Source organism: Pleurodeles waltl, chromosome 1_1, assembly GCF_031143425.1.
Source record: "Pleurodeles waltl isolate 20211129_DDA chromosome 1_1, aPleWal1.hap1.20221129, whole genome shotgun sequence".
In the NCBI taxonomy this organism is placed as follows: Eukaryota; Metazoa; Chordata; class Amphibia; order Caudata; family Salamandridae; genus Pleurodeles; species Pleurodeles waltl.
Window position 1 is genome coordinate 969,404,231 of NC_090436.1, and position 24,062 is coordinate 969,428,292.

The following is a 24,062-nucleotide window of genomic DNA, read 5'->3' on the forward strand; positions in this document are numbered from 1 at the left end:
TTGAGATGTATGTACATAGGCCACCCCTTTGGCCTACCATGTCTTGAGGGGATGCCTGGTGTGTGATATGTTCTATATCCATTAATATGAATGGGTTCCAGAAGCCAAGTTTCCTAGAGACACAAAAAGGAGAAGTATCCTATAAAGTCCATCCACTCTCTATTGATGATCTTACTACGTAGTCCTGCCACATTCCAAAATAGTAATTCTAATTTTGTTTTTGCTAAGTTCAGTTCCTGTATATCCCCTTCCTCCTCTAAGGGTTCCCTATTGTATCCCTCTGTTTTTGCTAAATCCAGTTCCTTTATGTCCCCTTCTCCCTCTATGGGTTCGCTATTGCACCCCTCGTGTATAATTGTTGCAGGTACCTCAATTTTGCATGTCCCTGGGTTATCAGTCCTCAGTCAATCCAAATATTCTAAGGATGATAGAACTTTAAAATCTGTTATGGGTCGGTATAATGCTGCTGGTCTTGGCTATTTCCTATATATGATATATCCAAGATCTAGGGGGAATTTGCCCTTTGTTTGTTCAGTAGAAATATACTGAGGGAAGTAACTAAATTTCGTGTGGGGATTCTTGTCCTGAGCCGACCTTTCGGATGATTCTTTCTACTAGACCTGGGGGTTTAAAGGAGAGAACCACGCAGTCTCCTAAAAGTGATTTCTGGCTGCTGCTTATCCGTTTAACTCTCCTCACCATTTTTATGTCTTCAAAAGTGGCCCAACCATGCCAGGTTCCATTCTCATTCCGATCCAGTTCAGGGACTTATTCCTCAGGGCAGTCCATGACTCCTGCTTCTGATTAGCCAGAACAGGGACGTTAGCCAAAATGACTAAATAGGGTGTCACAGCAGGGGGGATTTGTAAAAGGTCACTGGATAGATGTGTCTGATATTGGTTGAGAAGTAATCTCCCTCCCAGGATTGCTCAATCTCATATTTATAGGGGTAGACTGTTGCACCCTACCTGGACAGTCCTCTTTAGTATGCATCTGTACCTGTGATAATCTTGCAGGACCAGACATCAGTGGAACTTGTGTGTCACCTATGATAGGTGTCTTTGTCTGGAGTGTGTCATTAGTTTGTGAAACTGTAATAATTCCCCCTGCCATCAGGGTTTTTAAAAGATCTGAGCCGGAGGCAACGTTGTTCTCAAACTGATTTGGGCGAGCCGATAAGGATTCCAATGTCGCCTTAACTGTAATTTCCAGGGCTTTAATCATTTCATTAATATTTGTTAGATGTTTTAGGGTACTTTCCGCTGTTTTTAAAAAAAAAGTTCTTTTGAGGCTTTTTTTATTTATCAGCTGTCTGACTAATGGTTTGTCCAGGTTTTCCTTCATATCTAACTGGACTTTCCCCTTGTTTGAATCAATGCCCTCCCAGTATATCCGGGGGCTCCTTATATGTTTAGGTGGGGGGGGTTAATCATCTGAAGCTGTGATTGCGTCTGTGATAAATTGGATGCACCCGTTGTTATCATTATAGTTACTCAGTTCCTCAGGTTCCACCTCCGCAGGGTCTGGGTCAAGGTTAAAATGTCCATTCTGCATTAAGGGGGCCTGTGGAGAGCCCCCACGTTACAGCAACCTTTCTTCCACAGATGAAATTTATTTATCTAAGGCCCTCATGGCACCTGAGATATATTGTAATATAGATGTGTGGCCTTTGGGGGGATTTCGAGTTTGGATGTTTTCTCTTGCCCATCCTTCGGGAGAGCTTGGAATATAGCTAGGGGGCCTAGAAGGTCCACTGGGTCTCAAAATTCTTTCTAACAGGTTCTTATTGAATTGTCTATGTGGTGTACATAAACTGCACCCATAGTATGCACTAGTGTTGTATACACGCAATATCTATGTGGGTACTGTCAGGGATACCAACAAATGTTCGTACACATATATACAGATTAGAATTGGGGCAGCTCTATGTTAAAATAAGCTCATAAACCCCACTTTACCTTTTCTTTTTGTCTGCCGATGTTAAAGGGGTGGCCCAGCACAGCCTCCTCTGGGCTCTGACGGGCGTGGGTGGTCCGCCCTTGGCCGGGGCTGCACCCGGGTGCGTCCCACGATGCGGTCTTCCTTTCTGCGCTTTATAGCGCAATGCTTGGCTCCTCCCCCTGCCAACTGCAAGAGATTCTGGGCTTCGTAGTCCCACAGCCAGCCCCCACACGGTGTGCGCGTCCCACAATGCAGTCTTCCTTTCTGCGCTTTATAGTGTGATGCTTGGCTCCTCCCCCTGCAGACAGCAAGGGCTTCTGGGCTTCGTAGTTCCACAGCTGGCACCCACAGTGTTAGCAGTAGTAAGGAAAATCTTCAGTCTGGACTCCACATGCTTTGTAGATCTGTTGTCCTGCTTCTCGCTTCTAGTCTTCTGGCATTCTGATCCTCCTCTCCCCAAGGGTAATGCAGTTCCTCCAATCAGCACATCAGACAAAGGCTTCCATTGATTCAATATTACCGAGCTCCTGGCAGATGCAAGCACATGTGGAGCCGAGCTGTACCATCCGCAGCAATGCACAGAGCACCAAGAATGCACACAGGAGCTCCTGCGAACCCCCTCCTCATCGCAGGCTGCGAGCGATGCGCTTCTGGAAACACAAACGGAGTCTCACGATGCGAGGCCCGTGCAGTCCTTACAAAAACCTGATCAAACACCGAGTCCAACTTTACCTGGAAGTCCCCGGAGCGAGCCCCCTGCTGCTGGGGAGCTCCGAAGCCTAGGGAGTGCGCACGGGGTCCCACTTGGAGCCCACCGGTGGATGTAGGAGCTGTTTGGACCACTGAAATCACAGGCGTCCACAGAAGCACAGAGAGTGGTCCAAACTAAACTCAGCGCGCTGCGTCCATCCTCCGCGGGCTGCACAGATCTCACCTCCACCTGCAGGGCGGGCTAACATCCTGACCTTAAGTAGATCTGAAGTTGGGCCCTAAGCAGTTGCTGTGAGACAGTAGTAACTGCCACTGACCGTTAACGTGAAGTGGGCTGCTTTATGAAGTAAAAGTTGGCATTCATTAAATGGCAACAGGGGCAGTAGGCACCATTTCACTCTACCAATCTCTGTTCTCCAAATGTCAATAGCCACTTTTCATAAGGTAGACACTGTCATTTTGTGAAAACATCCACATTTCTACAGAATATTTTGTTAATTCCCTTTAAGGTGTTGGTTACAGGTCAATAGTTTGTGACTACAACTGCAATCACAAATTATTATTACATTCCATAACAACTTGCAAAGAAGAGAGGGAAGCCTATTACACAGTCCATTGCAATTCAGAATGGGCCATACAGTGTACTTTGAGAGTTGAAAGACATTTCTGTCTCTCAAAGTAAACTTTGTTTGTGGTTGCAAAGCCTATTGGGCTGATGCACAAAGGTACACTTACACTTTTGTCTAAGTTTATGTTTTGTTTGGTATTCACAAGCTACAAGTTAATAGTAAGTTCATGACTGTGGAGAATTAGCAGCCAGGGCAGAGAACTCTGCACATAACAAGATAGGACAGGTCTATCTTTTTGTGTTCAGAGTTCTACACCATGTCTCCATAGTTGTAAACATTCTATTACCTTGTACTTTGTGAATACAAAAGTGTAAGTTTACCTTTGGGAATCAGACCAATTGATTTTGGAAATAATAGAATTCGCAACCGCAAAATAGATGTTCCCATGTAGTCAAAAGTGCTGGGCATTTTATTGTTGAGATCCTGAAAGCTTTGCTATCCATGAGTCTAGTTAGTTTGAATGACCTTCAGTTTGATCACAAGCAGGTGATAATTCAAACACATCTGGACATTTGTAGGGCCTTTGCTCATTCACCCACCACAAAAATATGTAAAATAATTTCCCCAATGCAGTAATTTGAAACAGCCAAACAAAAAGCTATGTACCTGCTGTGAAAAAGGTGTGTTTGTGTGTGTGAGCACTGTGTGTCCTTACCAGTAAAGCCCTCAGAATTATCTCATTGGGATGTGAAGCAAAGCCACACGCATAGATGAATCTCTCTTGCAGCAGGGAACCACTGGCATTGTTGAAGTCTAGATATTCCAGCATGGCTTCCAAGGAAGCTGGCGTCTGCGCAGAAGTCACTGCATCCACCAGCTGAGGACTGTTTGAAGAAAAAGAGGCGTGGACTCATTTCTTAGAACGAAAGTTCACCAGAAACTCTCTTATCTCAAAACTCTACTTTTTGAAATTCATTGACTTTGAAGGTTCTCAGGAAATTCTGCAAACAACCGAAGACCCCAGTTTCCTCAAGCAATATCACTTAAAATAGCTGAATTATTTAACTGGTTTTCCCTTTCATCTATGATCTGTTTGAAGGGTTCTTTTGTTGTAAAATATGTAACCCATATATAAATAAAACAAATAACTACACAAGTAAATATTTAAAGTGTAATTTGGCATTTCAGAATAAGAAAATCAATGCAGGTTATATGATAATATGTTAACACAAGTGCTCCCACTGTAAAAATCATTTTTATCTTTCTTACTTCAGGGATTATATAACGTAGAACAGTACTGTTGTACATGTTGTGCATCCTGTGGGATCAGCCAACAACAGAGGGGAAATGGAGCCCTTAAGTATGGAGGCCTCAATGGAGTACACATCACCAGGGGGTTGATGTAAGACATTATTTTGTGGTTGCTAGCCATGAGATCCACATGTTCATAGTTTTTAAAATATTGTTCATCAATGTAACAATCCTCTTTGCAAGTTGGAAAATTATTTTTGAAGCACAAAAGAGGTTTTACAACCCATTCTAAATCGTAAATAGAAGGGGGTTAAAAGGGGCGCACCCATCTAAATATAAGTTTCATTTACATGTATCAATGCTTTGTGAATGCAGTAGCAAACAATTGATCAGACACCAACAACCACATTGAGGTGGTATCCAATTTCCAGGGGGGAATTTTCTTAGGGAACAACTTTCCATTTGAGTATCATGGCTAGAGTTTCAGGGAAAGAAGCCGTTGGTCTACTGGATAAGCCGATGCCGTCACCGATAATTTCCAAAACGAAAAATCATTTCTTCTTAAAAATAGCATCTATTTAAAACAAAAAAAAAGGTTTCCCCATATTTATAGTTAACAATAGTCCTATGATACTTCAGCACTGCAAAGATGAACTGTTCAACTGGGAAGCAATACTGAGTACATAACTCTTAAATCAACACCAGGGATTCCAGCATAAAAAAAACACTTCTACTTGCTTGTCCAGTGGTGAGATTCCTGTCTAGTGGTTTCATAATATTTACTGCATGGCATAGGTCAAAGATGTGGTCACGCTGTACATTCAGGAAGCATACCCCTCTGGGCCGTGTGTAGCATTTCTACAATAGAGGTGATACTTCTACTGTAACAACAATTATTTCCTAAAGTCACACAATATAAATTGTTTATTGAACTGTATATAGATTTAAAAGCAGGAACATCAATGGATTAAGTTCTCTTGTTTTACTTACAATCAGTCCTTAAGATTAAAATTTACAAGATAATTTACATGGGCCACCTCTATTTACATATTCTGTAAAATATATCATAAACATAAATGTAAACATAGTCCAACTCACAGAACCCCAATGCTTTCACTCCTGAGTATTTGGAGTATCTCTTGTTTATTGGATCTTCTAAGGATTTCGATGAATGACAGAAAACCTCTCCCCGCTTCAGCTTTAGAAAGATTATCCAGTTCAAAGTTCTTTCTGATCTCCTTCCAATGATCAGACAGCTGAAAATTGCAAGAACAAACTGTGCTTAAAAAAACTTACATCTTTAGGATTAGCAGCTAACATTAGTTAGTTTTCATGTGCGTTCCAGAAGAGTACATTCTTAATCCAACCCTAGCTGTTTATTCCACAAAAAATGTAAATCTGTTTGCATATGGTGTGTGACATCGCAAATTCTGGAGGGGACTATGTAGTGCTTTACATATAATAGGACATACAATAGAAAATATGAGGGCAACTGGCTACATTGTAAGAGTTAAAGACCTGAAGGAAGAGTGCATAGAGGCACCCGAGGAGATATTCCAGAAGATATAAACATACTTTTGTGAAGGTGCATTGGTAGATCGGTTAATGTGTTTCAAATTTGTTTAATTGTGTTGCATTTGTAGAAGTAGAATAACATGAAGTATAAAGTAGAAGGGATACTCAACCTTCCAAATAAACTATTCCTAAGTAGATGTTGATTGTTGAGTGTATAAATATAGAATGGAATGTAGAGGGCACATATCCTTTCTGTTGAATGCCTGACCAGAGCTGTTAGTCATGCACACAAAGTGGCAGTTACCTGATACAAATGTGTCTCGAAGCATATTCTACATATATTGTGTATTCAAGGTTTATTTCAAAACCACTCAGGTGGCTTTTTCTCAAGTATGCTAAAACCAATCACAATGCCTTTTCCAGAATAAGAATATGAGCACAGGTACTGCTAACGTTCAACTTTATTCAACAAATAGCCATTCACTATCACTCTATGAGATGAAGAGAAGGGATGCGTCATTTTCTCTGTGAAAAGTAAAGGGTAAAAAAAAATCTAAAATGTCAACCTTACTTTGCCTTTTTCAAATCTAATTCTGGGTCCTCTATTGGGCACTGAAGGTACGTGTATGTACATGAATCTGTACCATGCTCCTGACAGGTGGGTGACCCACAGGCATTCATTGTAAGCAACTAGCCACAGCATATGATCTTATGAGTTCAACGCGGAATGACAAGCAGTGACCTACAAGAACATACACTACAAATATTTACTGTGAAATCTGTTGCTCCTGGTGCTCAATGTGGGGGTAAACAAAACCCTTTTAAAGACGTTGCAGACAACCAATTATCGCATCAGATTCACATGGTTCATGTAAAACGTATTGCAACATTGGCTGTGAAATGTGTTCTCCGACATGACTTTGGATGCAGGGACCTACAATCCCTTCTGGGTAGGACAAAGAAATAGTAGACAAATGCTTGGGGTTCCTTGCATATGAAGTATGATTGCTCGAATATTACAAATGGTTTACTTGGTGTGTACAGTGTAAAGCTGCAAGTTTTGCATAGAAATCAAAATGACGGTCTAGTAGGGCGATGTTGACTGAGAGATCTAGCTCAATGATGATGTTGCTGTTTCCCCAGAGTTTAACAATAGGGCAACGCTTTTGTGGGTTCATTGGTTGAGAGGAGTTTTCTCAAATCCAGGGTAAAATTGATCAAGATGAGCATGTTTACCAGTACACTAATCACAATTTGGGTCATGTTTGAATGAGAGGTTTGTGTGACCAGGCAGGGTGAAGCATGATTATTCCACTTCTAAACCAATATTACTATGCGCCAATGTCTTTGGGTGTGATTTCCCCCCCAAAAAAAACATGCAGATATAGCATGATCCCAAACTGTTGTACTATGCACATAGTCCATGCTAGTAATTCTAACTTTGAATGTAACTGTCCCCCCCTAGCTTTTAGTTTTTTACAGAGCAATGGTCTCGGAGTACCTTACTGAGAGAAATAAGTAGACACCCCTTGTAGATAATTTCATAAAAAGGCAGATATATTATTTTTGGAGTGGGGGTACTTTATTATTACTATCACTTTTGTAGATTCATTGGTCACTCTTCATCCATCACTTTATGACAAAGTTTGATGAGAATTTCAACTGCATTGTCCAGTTAAAATTAGGAGTCAGACACTTGACTCTTGATAAAGGGCGCCGACCCTCAGGGCACTCTAGAAGTCTGCAGAAACGTGCATAGAGGATGACAGAGTGACTTATACACTTTGATATAATCCATTGTTTGTATTTGCCTCTATCAGGATATCTGCTAATAAATATATCTTTCAGATAGCCCAAGATAGTTCTAACAGTTTACTGGCCTTCAAATTTCAGGAAGGAATCTGTGTTTTAAAAATAAAATAAATGTCTCAATCCCATGCACAGTGGCAGAGCCCACCTTGAACTCAACTGGATCCATGGTGTGGGAATCTGCCACATTTTGATGGGGGTGAGGGCCTTACATTTCCTAGGGGTTGCTCTGATTGATTGAATTGATTGGAGACTAAAGTAAGCCTGGCATTTTGCGGTGTATGTGGGGTGGTGTATCTATTCTTGTTTTTGTAGAATAACTGTCCAGGTGTATTATCTCACTCCCCTTTATTGTGAATGAATGTCGATCTTTATGCCAAGAATTACCTCCATTGTACTAGTACCTGCATTCTGCTACAAGAATTTACTCAGGTATAGCAGTATTTTTCTCAGGTGCTCAAAATGTCAATAATTGCCTTTAGGATGCCAGTAGGAGTATTTAACCATTGGTGCCCTTCGTGCCAAGAATTACACCCAGTGTACCCCTGCCAGTATTTTGTCACAGATGTCTGTTATTCTATGATTTACAGCAAGTATGCCAACACCAATATTTTGCCCAGAGTATCTCTATAAAACAATAATTATCTTCAGTATGACAAGTCCAACAACAAACTCCCAAGCATCACATCACACACCACCTCCCTTGCATGCACTCTTAATCTCATTAATTTTTGCACCTTGTGACACAAACCTGAAACGAGGTGTTACTATTCAACCCAAATTGGGATTTACTAGTATTGCAATGTTGCACCATGTGCTGTTTGCATTATTTTGCGTCATGAGGGCATTCCAGGGCAGGTGCATGGGTGTTCCCTTACAAACACCGATGGGTTTTGAGGAAAATCCCTATCTTCAAACACTGGTACACAGTATTTTGCACCATAATATTATAATTTCATGAGGCAGGTGTAACAAGACAAAATATTTTCATTGTATTCCAACTTTGCATGTGTGTTGCATTGTACAGCATACACACAAGCGGGAAAAGCCGTGAAGCATAACTTTTATATTGGAAGGGACTCCTTCCAGTACAAAACCAATGCTTCAGAGAACACACAAACCCTTGAACAATGGTACAAGGATGTGTGCCTTGGCCCATGTCTATCAAACATATGCCAGCACACAGGGATAGACAAAGTTCGCCATATCTTCGTAGATATGTGGCATTTTTTCTTTCTCCGTTTGACACAAAGCAGCACAGCAGCTATGGTGCAGGGTTAGACTGCGTCAAAGAATAGTAAATCTGGGCCTCCATCTCATACAATTTTACTCACAACCTCTCTCTTTCACTCACACACACATTTACACATACAGACATATTTTTTCACAGATAGATGTGATGTCTCACTTAAACACATTCTCACTCACAAGCACACACACATCATACATGTAAAGCTATTTTTACTCACCACGGCTGACACTAACAGTGAATAATAAAGTAATATTACTCACTATTAGTAGAAAATAATGAATGTAGAGATACCTTTGTATTCTGAGCATGGATTTTGCCACATCTGAGGCAAGGATCGTAAAGGCAGTGCCGGGGGTCGCAAGGTGAAAACTAGGGAACAAAGCTGCAATCCCTGGCAGCCTCTAAATTAGTCCCTGGCGTTCACTTTTCTAATGTGCATGCACACATCTTATTTGTGCATATACATCCGTTTGTTAAATCTACCTATTTGCCACTGAATACCATTTGACTTATGGCTCATATCTCCTATTGGGTATAGGAACTGATAAGTTCTAAATAGAGGTTAAAAATGTTCCACCTATGATTGTACTGTAGGGGTAACTTTAAGTTAAGCTCTTGTAGTACTTACCGAAGGACAGCTTTTGCATTCAGTCTTCACTGGTTCTGCAGGCAAAGAAGTAACTGCATATTTAGGGTCCAGTTTCTTCATAATACTGGCAACCTGCTTCCCAGCAACCACCTTCGGCCCTGCCTCTGAGTTACGCAACACCAATTTTTGTCTGCACATTTGCAAAAGATGTATATTGTTAATGATATATACTGTGAACGAGCAAATAAATAACCTATATGTAAAATGTTCATGAACGAGATTTAGAGAAGTAATATAGAAAAATCTTTAGGTTTTCAAAGAATTAGGTACGGTGTATGTTTTAAATTTTCTTACGTTAAGGGGACATTTAGATTCTTACACCTGGCTTTGAACTGCTGATATGGTTCAACACCAAGCTACTGCCTGACCGGCGGTGGCTGGGCTGCCAAATCTAACATTATCCACCATTGTGACAGATATGTTTGCCCTGAAACGGTATATGCATGGATTAAAAGAGACACTTTCAGGGAGGAAGTATCATTGCTGCAGTTCTTTCCTCTAATACAATTACGACAAAACTGTTGTCACATACTCCTTTTGGACATCACCATTGTTTTTTGGGCGAGCGTGGAAGCAATTTGACCTGTTGTGAGTATTGTGGGCGTTTAACCATGCCCAACACTTTTATTTGTTCCTGGGCTTGCCTTTCAAAAATCCCTTAATGTCATTGGTACATGCTTTTTGTTTGTCCTGCCTTGATGATGTTTTTGTAATACCTGGCAGACTGCCCATTACATGGAATATTACACAATTGCTGATATACTTAAAGCATGGACACATTATTTTTTCTTTTGTTTCTCCCCTTCATGCTGCATTGTGGCCATTGTGCTCACAGCGCAACAGACACAACAGCGTGAACTCAATCAGTGATATTGGGGCACAAGTCACATTGTTTACAGTTACCTTATCAGAGACATTACTTGTGGACATTACGTGTGGCTCTCCCCTTAAAACACTTGAACTTTGTAAATCCTTTACCTAAAACAGAAATCCTCATAGGAAAGCGGCACAGCGAGAGAGCCAATACTACAATATTCACTGCACTTGGGAAACTCACCCCATAATGCTTTGCACAGCATTGCTTTTACAAAACATTTCTGCTCATAATTCAACGTGTGGTGGTCCTAGGACAATGGGACTGCGGCCAAAATATTCAGCGCAACACACTCTTTCTATCTATGTCATCACTCGGTCCCCACACTAGGTTAGTCGGAACCCCAAAATAACAACCCTTTCCACCATTGAGTGACTTTCTAAATGCTCTCATGGCTGGAACTTTTGTTTGCTAACTTGGAATAGTTTTTTTTTTTAAGGGACTTGTTTCTAGTATCATTGTTATAGGTCTGCTACTCCTGGAAATGTGTAGTACACTATGGGGGTGATTCTGACCCCGGCGGTACGAGACCGCCGGGGCCAGGGTCGGCGGGAGCACCGCCGACAGGCCGGCGGTGCCCCGCAGGGCATTCTGCCATGGTGGGTTCCCTGGGCCATCGGGAAACCGGCGGAAAACCGGCGGGAAACCGCCGGCTCCCCTTTTCCAACCGCGGCATTACCGCCGCGGTCCGAATCGCCCAGGAAGCACCGCCAGCCTGTTGGCGGTGCTTCCGCCGCACTCCGCCATGGCGGTCATGGACCGCCAAGGTCAGAATGACCCCCCGTGTTTCTTCCAACTGCTATTTTTATTGTGGTGTTCTCTAGGGGCTGTTCCCAGCATTGCAGTCAACATACTATAATATTCTCAGCACAAAAACTCACCCCATAATGCATTGCAGGGCATTACTTTTACAAAACATTTTGCTCATAACAGTCATAACTCTCTTTCTGTCTACGTCATCTCTGGGTCCCCACACTAGGCTAGTGGGGACCCCAAAATAATAACCCCCCCACCATTCAGTGTACTTTATGCTTTCTCATGGCTAGAATGTTTTGTTTTACTGTTTAGAGATGTTTTGTTTTAAATGTCTTAATTGTAATATAGTTGTAGTAGGTCTGCTAGCCCTGAAAAAGCCATTCAGAGGCTAAATATAGCTTTATTTTCTATGGTTACATGAGCATGTTTTTTATAAATAATTTTTTTGTTCTGATGCCACATAGGAGCTGTTTTGAGCATTACAGTCTAATGCCTAAAGTTTATTTCTGATAAAGGTTTGTATGATAATTTTATATGTTTTAATAATCTCTCCTTATTGCAATTATGACCATGATTCAGGCCAACTTAACTATGACTGTTTGAGCAGTCTTGACATGTTTGTTTGACCGTTCTAGTTTATGTCTCCTCTGTTGCAGTCTTGTGACTTTTTTTGGGAAATTGTGTTAGCCTGCCAGCAACTCCGATGGTGGGGTGGTATTCTACTGGAATTAGCATGGCAGATTTAAATTAGGATGCTAAATGGCAAAATGTTTTTTTTTTTTATGCAGATCGAGGAAGAATGTAAATGAAAGTGCTTTAGTTATTTGAGGGCCACTGGAATTATATGGCAGGAAAATACACAATTATAAGGGAGGGTTGACCAAGATATGTGGCAAGAAAAGTCCAGTTATGAATTTACAATGTTACTACCCCTCAGGCAAGCAAATGTGAGACCTATTGTTTTGTAAATGCTTATTGGCTGCGTTTTCTGCACTGCACCTAAACATTGAGTTTAATTGGAGGATAACCCCTGGTGATAACCTCCCTTTGGATCGCTTTGTCATCTGTATGGTCTAATGGGACCTTCAGGCCAGACTCTCTAGGATCTCATTTGAAGCCAATTCAAAAAGTCTGTAAAATGGCATATAATTTGACAGAAATACTTCCTTTATTTCTCGTGTTCATGCAACTGCAAGAGCACTTTACCAAGACAGGCTATGCTTTCTAACCCTGCAGTGCCAGCACCACACCTTTTTTATGACATTAGTGATTTATAGACTTGCCTAATGCAGAGCCATATTCACAAATGCACAAAGGAGGTCACATGACTCCAAAGAGTGCAGAAAACAAACGTTGAAGAGGAAATTCCTTACAAATAGTCTTCTACACTGGCATTCCCTTCTGGGTAGCATTACAATGCATTCTTTTTCACCCACTCTGCCACTCTAGGCAGAGGTTTGCCTTATGCAAACCAGTGCTGACCCTGCTCCTCATGGGAACAATCCATTGAAAAATGCTAGGAAAGGTGGCCTCCAGAAGACCACATGAAACCCAAGCTTGGTTTTGGCCTTTTTAGTCCCCATTTGTGAAGGATAGCTTGGACCCTGTAACAGTGAGCAAGGGACCCACATCAGGGCATAACCTTGACCACTTGGGCTGTTACATAATGCCCACAAAAGGTGATGGGAGGAATGTTTGCAAATATTCTAAACCACTATCAATGGCTCTGGGTGGAATTTCAACCCATTATTTTATGTCCACTATGCCACAAAAGTCTGAGGTCCACCTTATGCAAGTCATTACGAGCCCTGCTATTCATGGGAATAGTATATTCCCAAGTGTCAGGCAAGCAAGAATCATACTGCTTAACAAATGCTTGGTAAGTGATGTGTGGATGACACCACTCCCACCTTAAAAACTTTACACTAGTTTCCTACAAAGGAAAGGCCCCTATTACTACGCATCTGGATGTTTCTGTAAGCATAGCCTGCCCCACCACCATCCAGTCATTCAAAGTCAACCATTCAAAACCTACTTGCCATCCACCCAACAAGATTCTAATAATTGTAGACCTGAAGATACACTTCTTCAAATGTGCATATCACTTGGAAGCACCCAAGCCTTTTAGGGACTCCATGATAGTCTTACACTAGTAAGCCCTCTTGTAATAATTTAATGCAGGCTGATCGAACACCTCAGAATAGCCCACATCACCGGCTACTCTAATGGCAGGAATGCAACTTTCTACAAACACTACGGGCCCTTTCATGACTCCTGTTCTTATACCAAATTGGGAATCAAATGGATTTTGTACCCATTTTAAGATGATAGATTTAGAAGCTAAATTCGCACCTCTGGGAGTTTTCTGTTTTAAATTTCACCAGGAAAGATCTCCCAAAATGTGAATGTTAAATAGTGCTCGCAATGAAAGATAAACTGCAACAATACTCAAATGTAGAGTTATCACTCATTCTCAGACCTGAAAATCGTAATCTGAACATAATCCTGCACTTGGTAATTGCCTTACCCCCATGGTATCAGTAATTGCTGAACAAGTTATTTCCATACTGATATCTGGGGCATTCATAATGATGCCCAATCTGGCACCAAGACAGCTGATCAGTCAGAGCAGATGCTATATAAACATTTGAACAATTAGGGGCAGATTTATGAGCCCCTAGCACCTCCTTGTGTCACATTAGTGTAATTTTGTTTTTGCTAATATGGCCCAACGAGGCCAAAATTGCAGCGCCAAATTACAAAGTGCACAATGCATGCATTATCCCACTTTGTAACCCTCTGCGCTACATTTTGCCCGCACCAGGCATAATGTATGCAAAGGGGGCATTCCCCCGTTAGGGGGCTGAAAAAATGTCTCAAAGTAATCTAAAAGATTATTTTGCGTCATTATTTTTAGCACTTTTAACGCCTGCTGGCGTTAAAAGGAGACACACAATTGTTTACAATAGGCCTCAATGGGCTTTGCAGGATTAGCATCAACATTTTTGGTGCTAATCCTGCAAAGCTCTGAAATAGTGTCAAAAATGTTGATGCTAGTTCTCTAACTACCTCCATGGTGCTCCGTATCTTAGATGTGGTGCACACATGGCGGCATTAGGGGGGCGCTAGGGAGCACAAAAAAGTGGTGCTGCACTGGCTGCAGCAGCACTTTTCTTAAATCTGACCCATAGTATTTTGAGAACCCCAAGTTACCTCTGGCTTTCCATGATTAAGGACCTCTCATCTATCTAGACACAGTTGATTTTGTTCAGTTGATTCTTGCTGACTGGCACAACCTGAGGATACAAGCTGTGGTGTAACCAGGCACATATATTTTACATGTCCTGACCCTTTCCCAGTATGCCACGTACATGGTTCAAATGATTTTACACTTGATCCTGTGTTCTATGAGAATCTAGAGGAACGATGCATGTATACTGTCCTGTTTGTTGAATTCTTAGCATGATATTGTGGCTTGGAACTTGTTACTGGCTTCCCAGGATGCTTAAAATTGGGAACTGATGATGATAGTACTCGTGGGAATTGTTACTTACTGGCGTGTAACTTGGGGCATCCAGATCCTGAAAATAGTGTCATACTGATTGGTACTATAAATAATGAAACATGAGCATCCAGATAAATTGTTGCTATAAAATGATCTTACTTCAGAGCAAAGACTATACCTTTGGGAGAGATTATATTCTTAAGAAACATCTCGTTACTTCTAAAAGTAAGTGACTAATGGGTCTTCATTATTTAATTTTTCATTTTCATGATTTCACTTCAAATAAATGTTTCCGTATTTCGTTCTTGTTCCGTAGTCTATACTTCTTCTTGTCCGCCTCCACTTTTTAACCTTCTCTTTCTGTTTGTGGTCACTTTTTGTGATGCTCCTGTGGCGCTAAGCACAGCGCCATATTTACAAGGTGGCGTTAAGCCACTTTTTGTGGCTTAACGCCACCCTGTAAATACGGCCCCTTCCCACGGTAGCACTGTGCGTGGAAGGGGCGTGCAATGGGTGTTGCTGTGGGCGTGCTACAGCAACACCCATTGCATTTTGACGTTGCCTCAGATTTATGAAATCACGTAAACCTGAGGCAGTGCCAAAATCTAACGCCACCCCCAGGGGTGGCGTTAGCAGGGCGCAACGAGGAGGAATACTTTTATTCCCGCTCTTTTTTAGCTTTTTCTATGCATGCTGCATTCTGCTGCACGCATAGAAAAAAATCAAAATGCCATAAATGATTGTTTATGTGTGGGAAGGTGACCCTTCCTACCCATAAACATTCATTTGAACATGACGCTTTGGGACTTCTGTGTGTGCTGCATTGTGCAGCACACACAAAAGTGCCAAAGAGCCATTAGTGATTGTTTATGTGCAGGAAGGGACACCTTCCCGCACATAAACAATCCCACCCCTCACCACAGACATCCTTGCACGATGGTGCAAGGATACCTGCGTTCGCGCTAGCAGCTCAATTTAGCGCCAGCGCAGGGGGAATCGCAGGGATGCGTGATTTTCTGTTAAATACGGCGCATTCCTTGCGTTTCTAAAGTGACGCAGTGTGACGCTGCCAGTTTTGGCGCAGCACCTCGGTGCGCCACTTTTCAATAAATCTGGCCCACAATTTGTCTGTTTTTCATTTTTCTTTCTGTTCATGTACTGTTAAAAAGACATGGGTATAGTTTGTGAAGGGCACAAAATGGTTATTTCTTTTCAGTGACAAGACTGGATTTTTGACAAAAGATGTAAAACTATTGACTGAACAGTGCTGAGGCACAATTTACATTAGATGTGTGACAACTTAGTTGCAATGTGTGACAATGTAATTTTAATGCCACTTTCTTCATTCTACAACAAAAGCCTTACTAGAATAATCTCAGCGGAATTAGTATGTTATACAAATTACTCACAGGCACACTTATAATTATTCTCTTTCTCCCAAAACAATTACTAGTCCCATTCCGATGGGGCTAATAAGAGGAGTTATCCGCTCCACAGGAATTACGAGATCTGCAGAAATGTAGTACCTCTGTAGATCTGGTTTTTAAAACCCGGAGACTCCATCTTCTGAAATGATGATTATCCATGTGGATTGACTGTCGAATCCCAGATTTCCATCTAATTCAGGACCTCAAAAGCCCACTCGTAATACCCAGCGTTACTGATAGGAGCGTGCAGTTGCTAGGCCAGAATCCAGGCCTCTTGGCATTAAGTCAGAAGTATTTCACCTTTGATTATTGGAGAAAATGTCCACTCACAATTTGGCAAACAAATGAACATTTTTTTTTTTACCTTTAACAATCCGATAGATGTGCATAATTGGAAGTAATAGATAAGCATTGCAAAATGTCTGACCTAGCAATACTATCCTTACTTTGACACTATTTTAGTCGCAAAAGCTTGACGGGCAGTCAGAGATAAGACGTGATTTTCCTCTGCCAACACTGTTTTAATAAAACTGTCCTCCACTGTGTAAATGGTTGCAGAAGTTGCCTTCGTGCTAACACCCAAAACCTAAAAAAAAGAACAGAAAATATAATAGGACATTTCCTTGCAATTTATTTTAGTAAATGGGGGGAAAAGTTATTTAAAGCAGCATCGTGAGCACTGAAAATAGAAATCCTCTAACCCCAAGCCTCAAATTATGGGTACAGAAATGTTAAAGGTGTATTCATAGAAATCAAAAACAAAAGGTGATGGGGGATGCTTAAAAATTGTAAACATTCTTTTCATCACCTTTTGATCCCAGCTCCAGCAGCTGTTTATGGGCTGGATTTGGGATCCGGCCTACCCAGGAAAGCATGCTGAATTTGTCATGGTGTCATTTTCCGAAACCAGGACCAGTGGCGGCCGGCAGCTTTAGAAGGGAGTGGGCGGCGGGAAGCACACACACACACTCATTCTTTCACACACAGACATTAACAACACTCATACCATTCAAACATGCACGCATGCACCTAACATTAATTTTAAAACATCACACACACTCATTCTTTCACACACGCACATCCATTAACACTCATAATTTTCAAACATGCACGCATGCACCAAACATTCATTTTAAAAGATCACACTCACTCATTCTTTCACACACACACGCACGCACGCACAGCCATTAACAACACTTATAACACTCAAACACGCATGCGCACACCGAACATTCAATTTAAAACATCACACACATACACACATAAACACTTACCTTCAGCCTCCAGGTCCCAGGACGGTTGGGACTGCTGCAGCCAATGAGAGAAGGCAGCAGTCCCAGCCTCGTCACAGAGTGGGGTGGAGTCAGTGAGACTGCTGACCCCACCCCACTCTGTGAGGAAGTGTCACTGACTGACACTCACCCTGGGCACTTCAGCGCTTAAACCTGAAGCGCCCAGGGCGAGTGTTAATGGGTGACGCTTTTCTCGTCACCCAGGGGAGGGCCTTGAGGCACCTTTGCTGAGCCAAGGAGGTCACGCCCATAGGAGCTGCGACCTTCTCCGCCCAGCAAAGTTCAGCTCAGGCAGCCAGGAGTCTGCGCAAATCGCGCATGGCTCACTCCTGGATGTCTGAGGTGAAAATGAAGAGTGTCTGTCAGGCTGGCCTTTGTTCCGCCTGACAGACCCTCTTCATGAGGGGAAAAAGGTGGGGGGGTGGCCCCTCCGCCCTAAAGGATGGGCCGCCACTGACCAGGACGTAATTCAGTAGCACCCACAAGTTGTCTGCATTCTGTGTCGTACAGCAACATGCAGGCAGAAGAGGGCTTTCTAATTTTCACTTCCAGCCCAGCCCAGCACAAACAAAGGGTTGATTTAAAGGGCCATCAGCCCTTCTTTAGTTCTAATATCATCCTTGCTGGGATCCTTCTGGAGCATAGCACCTAGACACCAAAGCAATGGAGGTAAACAAAAGTACATGCATTATAACTTTACAAGTATTTAAAAGAAATTATGATTTGGAGGCAGGATTTTGATGTTGCTCAACCCCCCCCCACCACCCACCATCACCACAACCACCACCACTACCATGTGAGAGTTGGGAACGCACTTTAAGAATGCACGATTTATCTGTGTGTGTGCAATTATACAAATAATGATTTAAATGGCACCAACAATTTTTTTTACTCTTTTATTGCAGTATTTATCAACATGTAGAATGTAATATTACATTACATCACACACACACACACAACAAATCATATAAGTGTTGAGGTCAATGTACAGGAAGTGTTACATAGGACAATGGGGGTTATAACGTGTAGGTATCACAAATCATCCATACTTATAGACATTATATTGACAGTGAATGGTCGGGAAAAACACAAAGTTAGGATACAAAATGTAACATAGTGATTGGTGTTGTATGTACAAACAAGACTTTACTACTCCTCAAATAAATCCATATTTTACAGTGTGAAATCTTCATTTCTGGCAAAGTGAAAAAATATAAGTTATACATTTTATCTGAATAATGTTTCACGCATAACTGATGAAGCAATTATCAGTATTGATACCTAATAGGGTAAGAAAAGTTGAAAGATTAGTGCTTATGGATAATGTGGAAGATTACATGAAGAAGGAGATTTCTATAGTGCATAACTCCAGCACTGTTTTTTTTTACCTGAGAAGACTGGATAAATATTGTGAGACCTGGGGCATAATTGCAATTTATGTAATACATGGTTTCCTAGCTATCTTGCACATGAATCAGTAAATTTTGTAAATATCATGAAATTTATTTATATAACCAAAACAACTATTGAGCCTCATGACGTTGTCAAAAGAGGTTGTAGAAAGTAATGGGCTTTATCAATGATGGACAAATAAATTATTATATTGCTTGTTCCTTCTCTGTTACTCATTGGTGAGCCAAATTTATTTCCTGACGTCTGTGGACAGCCCTAAAACAAAGAGACCCATTTTTCCACATTAAATGAAGAGTCATGCATTCCTGATTCTGTCTTTATCTTCTGTGCTAAGAGGTTTCCAAGTTACTCTCATCTGCATGAGTTAGTTTTGGTTGGTCTGTGTTTCTGTTGAGTTAGAGATATTAGTAATCCAGGTGCAATGAGTATACCCCCACATCTGTGCTTTATGAGTCTTCGGTTGTGTTTCTGTTTATAGTGTTAGATCTATTAAAGCTGTGTAGGTAGTAGGTTGATTGACTGCCAACCCCAAGCATACTTGAAATCTTCCATGGGCCCTTGTTGTAATGCAACAGCAGCCTCATCGATCCAGGCTGCTTTCAAGCCCAACTGCGGAAACTGGCTGATATAACCAACAAGTTCCTAGTTACCATGGTCAAGGGTCAATAATTAGTATGAGCAGATTGGACAATATGCAGTCTACCAAACATGGTTTAAAATGAGTGAGGAATTTATTCCATGTGGGTAATCATGGACCCTGATTAAAGTCAGATATGTGGCTCATGCAACAGCATCGTTTGTTAAATATGAACACACAAAAGCAACCTTTGACGTTTGCCTAGAAAAGTGATGAAGTCGGGATTAGAAATGGAAACTGCACTGCTCCAAGAAAGTCTAAACTGGCAGAATTCAAGAAGACACAAGAAAGCTCTGATGTGGAGTGGGAGGCTGTTGTTGAGAGATCTAGTTTTCCTGTTTCTTCAGTTTGAATTGTCCCATTCTCCATAGTCTCCAGCCCAGACTAGCATTAACCTGAGCCCATGTCTGTTCAATACTGGTGTCAATACTGATGTTAGAGTGTAAAATTTAGTAATGGTTTTAGTTACCCAGACGTCAGCAGAAGGTGAAGATTTATGTCTCATTTTTGACAGCCTACTGTAGAAAGCTGCACTGACATGTATATTGAATGTGATAATGTTTTCATTTTCTGGTGGTCACAATCGTGACTCCCTTATTAAATAACATGTTAGTCAAATCAAATTGATGTTAAAGTATAATTTAGACTCTAGACTAGTTATGTGTTTTGAAACAAATTTAGTTTTCTAAAGCTTAATGTGTGATTTATGAGTTTAAAGATACGTGCAGAAATGAAATAATTGCACTTCTCTGACACATTTATAGAAATGTACTGACAAAGGTGTAATTTAAAGTAAAATTTATTGCTCATACTAATGAAGTATTAATATTGATGAGTTTATAAGTGTGTATTGTACATTCTTTTTATTAAATTGGAATGATTAACTGTAATGCAACAGATTTTCTTATGTTAGCTTAAATGAGGCCTGCAGAGCTTGTATTTTGCGGTCATGTAAAAGTTATGACTCATTGTTCTTTAGAACGTGAGTTTTTCTCTAAGTTCCATTCTCATGAAAAGCTTTGCAAGTAGCAATAGGTTCATTGTTCAATTGCACAGAGACTTTTATGCTAGTGGCCTTGAAAGGAACATCCTGGCCTGTAGACTTAACGTTAAAGAAAATGTTGCCATCACTGAACAGTCGCACGCATAGAAGATTATTTTCAGGAAAGTCTGAGAATTTGATGAACTGTTGCAACTTCAAGATCACCCATTGCCAATGACCGGATGATGCCCCTTTTGCGTGACCTGACACCAGCAATCCAGCGAATCAACGTGATTTATGTGTTTTATGTTAGGGATCGACTTTGAAGGTTTAGATCAGACTTTAGACACTCATTAGACCTTCAGACCCACTCTTACAGTCTCTCTGCACCCATCCTGACAGGACTTTATTGCTGATCCAGACGCTTTGCTGATGAAGAATCCCTGAATGCTGTTCCGATGGAGATGTGTACCCCTTTCACTCAATTGCCATTGCCCCTTGACATGTCGCTTTACCTAGAGTAGAATCTATCATGCTGACACTCACTCTTTTTATTCTCCTAGCTAGTATTCTGTAATCCAAGATAATTCTATTTCAAATTATTTTGTCTCCTTTTGTATTTTTGCCTGCATGTGACTGTCCCTACATACGCATTTCCTAATTTGGTTAGCTGTAGGGACAACCTGTGTCCTGCCCAAAATGTCATACTCTGCTTAATTGAACTTGACAAATGTTGCTAAAATCTGACTTAAGATATATTTCTGTATCTCAGATAATTTCATTAATGACATGCATGATTCTTCTTGAGTGCCTCATTGTGTTAACGCTAATTCATTTGAACTTGTTTCGCTAATTTGGGCAGCCTATGGTGCTTATATTCCTTTATAATTTAATCTTCCGTACTGTCTCCATGACTCTACCTTTGGGGTTGTAAACTAAAGCTTTGAACTTTATGCCTGATTGGAGTTTTCCTTCCGTGGCTACATTGGTCATGGTGCCTAAAGTATTGGGGTGGTGTTGATGTAAATTTGTGTATTGTTCACCACACTTCTTTCTAGGGCAAAAGGTCTGTTGACTTCAGTAAAGCGTTTTATTCCTGCAAAGGATGAAAACACTCATGCACTGACTTCTTCCATAAACCCGTAGGAAAGTAAAAGTCATGAGTGGCTTTCCCCTAGTCACAACATGAAATGAAATCAAATTTTTACCGAAATATCATGAAATTTGCCTGTATCTCAAGTGAATATTTCACACAGGAGAATAGGTTGTATCAAAAAGTAACACAAAAATGCAGCCAGGACATGGTTAGAACAGGAAATGTGTCTTCTCTTGGCACAAGCACAACGCAAAATTCAAAGACATTTCACAAATGCCATGCAATGAGAAATTCACAAGTTCCACAGTTTTTGTAAATTACGTCAGTTACTGAAAGTTTTGCACAGGCCTTGACAGACTGTGCTCTAGAATAGCAGATTTGAAGAAGAGCTACCAAGAGTTTGTAGATTTATCCATGAGCAATGGCAGCTTATTCCAAACCTTCCAGAGTATCACAATGAAAGGCTGCTCTGACAGGCAGCATTATTTTCAAAATCAGTCATCTCTATTCTATGATCAACATTACTTACTAAAATATCTGGCCTGTATTATTCCTCAGCTATGCTACTAAAAGTGATGACCAACCCACACATCTGCTACTTTGAATATACACAAATGAAATTACTTTTTTCAAAGCATGTACTGAGTGTATTCCATCAAGTGACTTTTTCACAAATCTTTTCTCTGGCATTTTATTTGCATTGCATTGCAGGAACAAACGGTATTTCCCGAAAATAAATAATCTAAAATATGGTGTAAAAAGGCCAAACAAAGTCCCCAAAACAAGTGGTTAAGAGCAAATGTCCCCAAATTGTGCTTGGATGGTGAGGGTTCTTGGCAAGTAGCCGAGCATAACCATCGTTAAAGATTTCTCACAACACAACTACTCTGATATATATATGCCTTCAAATAGCAATTAACAGAACTGTACCTTATTGTGACTTGAAAATCCAGTCTTTGTTATTTTACAGGTGTCCAGGGTCTTCATCTTGGTCACTTGGTTTTGACGAGTCTGATAGGTAACTTTGCAGTTACCAGAGACATCCTCCTGTAGAATGAGATAGATTTGGTAATAATTTAATAAAATGCTACTAACGGTACCTGTCAGCCTCTTTATTTAAGAAACCATTTAAGAAGATGGCTTGGTCTTCGTAGACGCGATTGAGGGGTATTTTACTGAGAAGAATAGCTACTATGCTGACAACTCTCATTACATGAATTCTGTCATACCACTTTATATTTCTATTAGACTTTTATTTAAAGAAAAGCTTTTCCATTGGCTTTTAGTCCAGATTGTGGGGTGGGCCAACTCTGCTTCCCCGCCCGCCCTCATGGTCTTAATATGTTCTGGGACCAAATCTGTTTCCTCGAGAGTGTGCACCCTCATGCACTCACTGAAGGGTCACCCCTGATATGCCTACAGGGCTGTGAGAAGATTACCCTTAACTTAATAAGGAAATGTGGGGTTCCTCGTCCATTCTAGATTGATTAAAGTGTATCGTAAGGGGGCTTACTAGTTAAATGAAGACATTCACAATGCATTTCCATATTCAAAAATGCTAACAATGGCAAAACTTTAATTGGGAAATAAAACAGTTATTACCTTTGCCACCGTGAATGCTGGATCACCATTACCCAATGGAAAAATCACTGCATTTTTTCAACCTTTCCTCTAGATGGGGGCATGTATTGTCACTGGGTAGTGTTACCCCCATCCTCAAACAATCAAGGTGTGGCAGCAAGAAAAAAGTACCTTTCTCCTCTTGGAGGTCAAAGTGTGGCCCAAAGCCACTTGAATATGATGGATTAAAGACCACTCAAACTCATGGAACTTTAAAAATAAAAAGTACAGTACCTAAACCGCTTCAGAGCTGAAGACGAAGATGAAAGTGTGGAAATTAATTTTATTTGGAAAATAATGCCTGACTTAAATTGGTTTGTTTGACATACCTAGGGTGCACTGGCCACACTGTTGAAAGTGCATGTTTAAATGTTTGCACAAACATTTCTTTGTATTGCTTTTCAGAAAATCATAACCATTCAGCTGCAGTCACAGTCTCTCTTTGTACATATAAAGTAACATTTCTCCCTAGCTTCCTCAGCCAAAGGAAAGTGTTTTGAAACATTACAAATGTAAACCTGTTGGTATTTCACAATAGGACATTAAGTTGCATTTCTCATATTTCTGTCCAATTAAAATCATTTGCAAGTAAGTGTTTTGGAAATTAACAGTCAGATTGGTTTGCTGTGCAAGTAACATATAAGTGCTGCCTCTTTACATTATGTCATGATATGAAATTGTTTTCTACCATTGTCTGAAAACATGATAAAAGATGTTCTATCTGGGAAGAATTGTTCTGTTGTACTAGAGTAGGCTAGATGCC

At 40.8% G+C, this 24,062-nt stretch overlaps 1 protein-coding gene across 1 annotated transcript in view; it reads right to left on the minus strand.

Annotated features, from left to right (window-relative positions):
* The window catches only part of MTTP (microsomal triglyceride transfer protein), a 249,013-nt gene that overhangs the window by 99,174 nt on the left and 125,777 nt on the right, over positions 1-24,062 (minus strand). Inside the window, exons 5-9 of the mRNA XM_069230236.1 lie at positions 22,610-22,726; positions 16,706-16,845; positions 9,677-9,827; positions 5,571-5,728; positions 3,937-4,105 (exon numbers count right to left, since the gene is read on the minus strand). Of these exons, the coding sequence (XP_069086337.1) occupies positions 3,937-4,105; positions 5,571-5,728; positions 9,677-9,827; positions 16,706-16,845; positions 22,610-22,726 (735 nt within the window). The remainder of the gene's footprint in view (positions 1-3,936; positions 4,106-5,570; positions 5,729-9,676; positions 9,828-16,705; positions 16,846-22,609; positions 22,727-24,062) is intronic.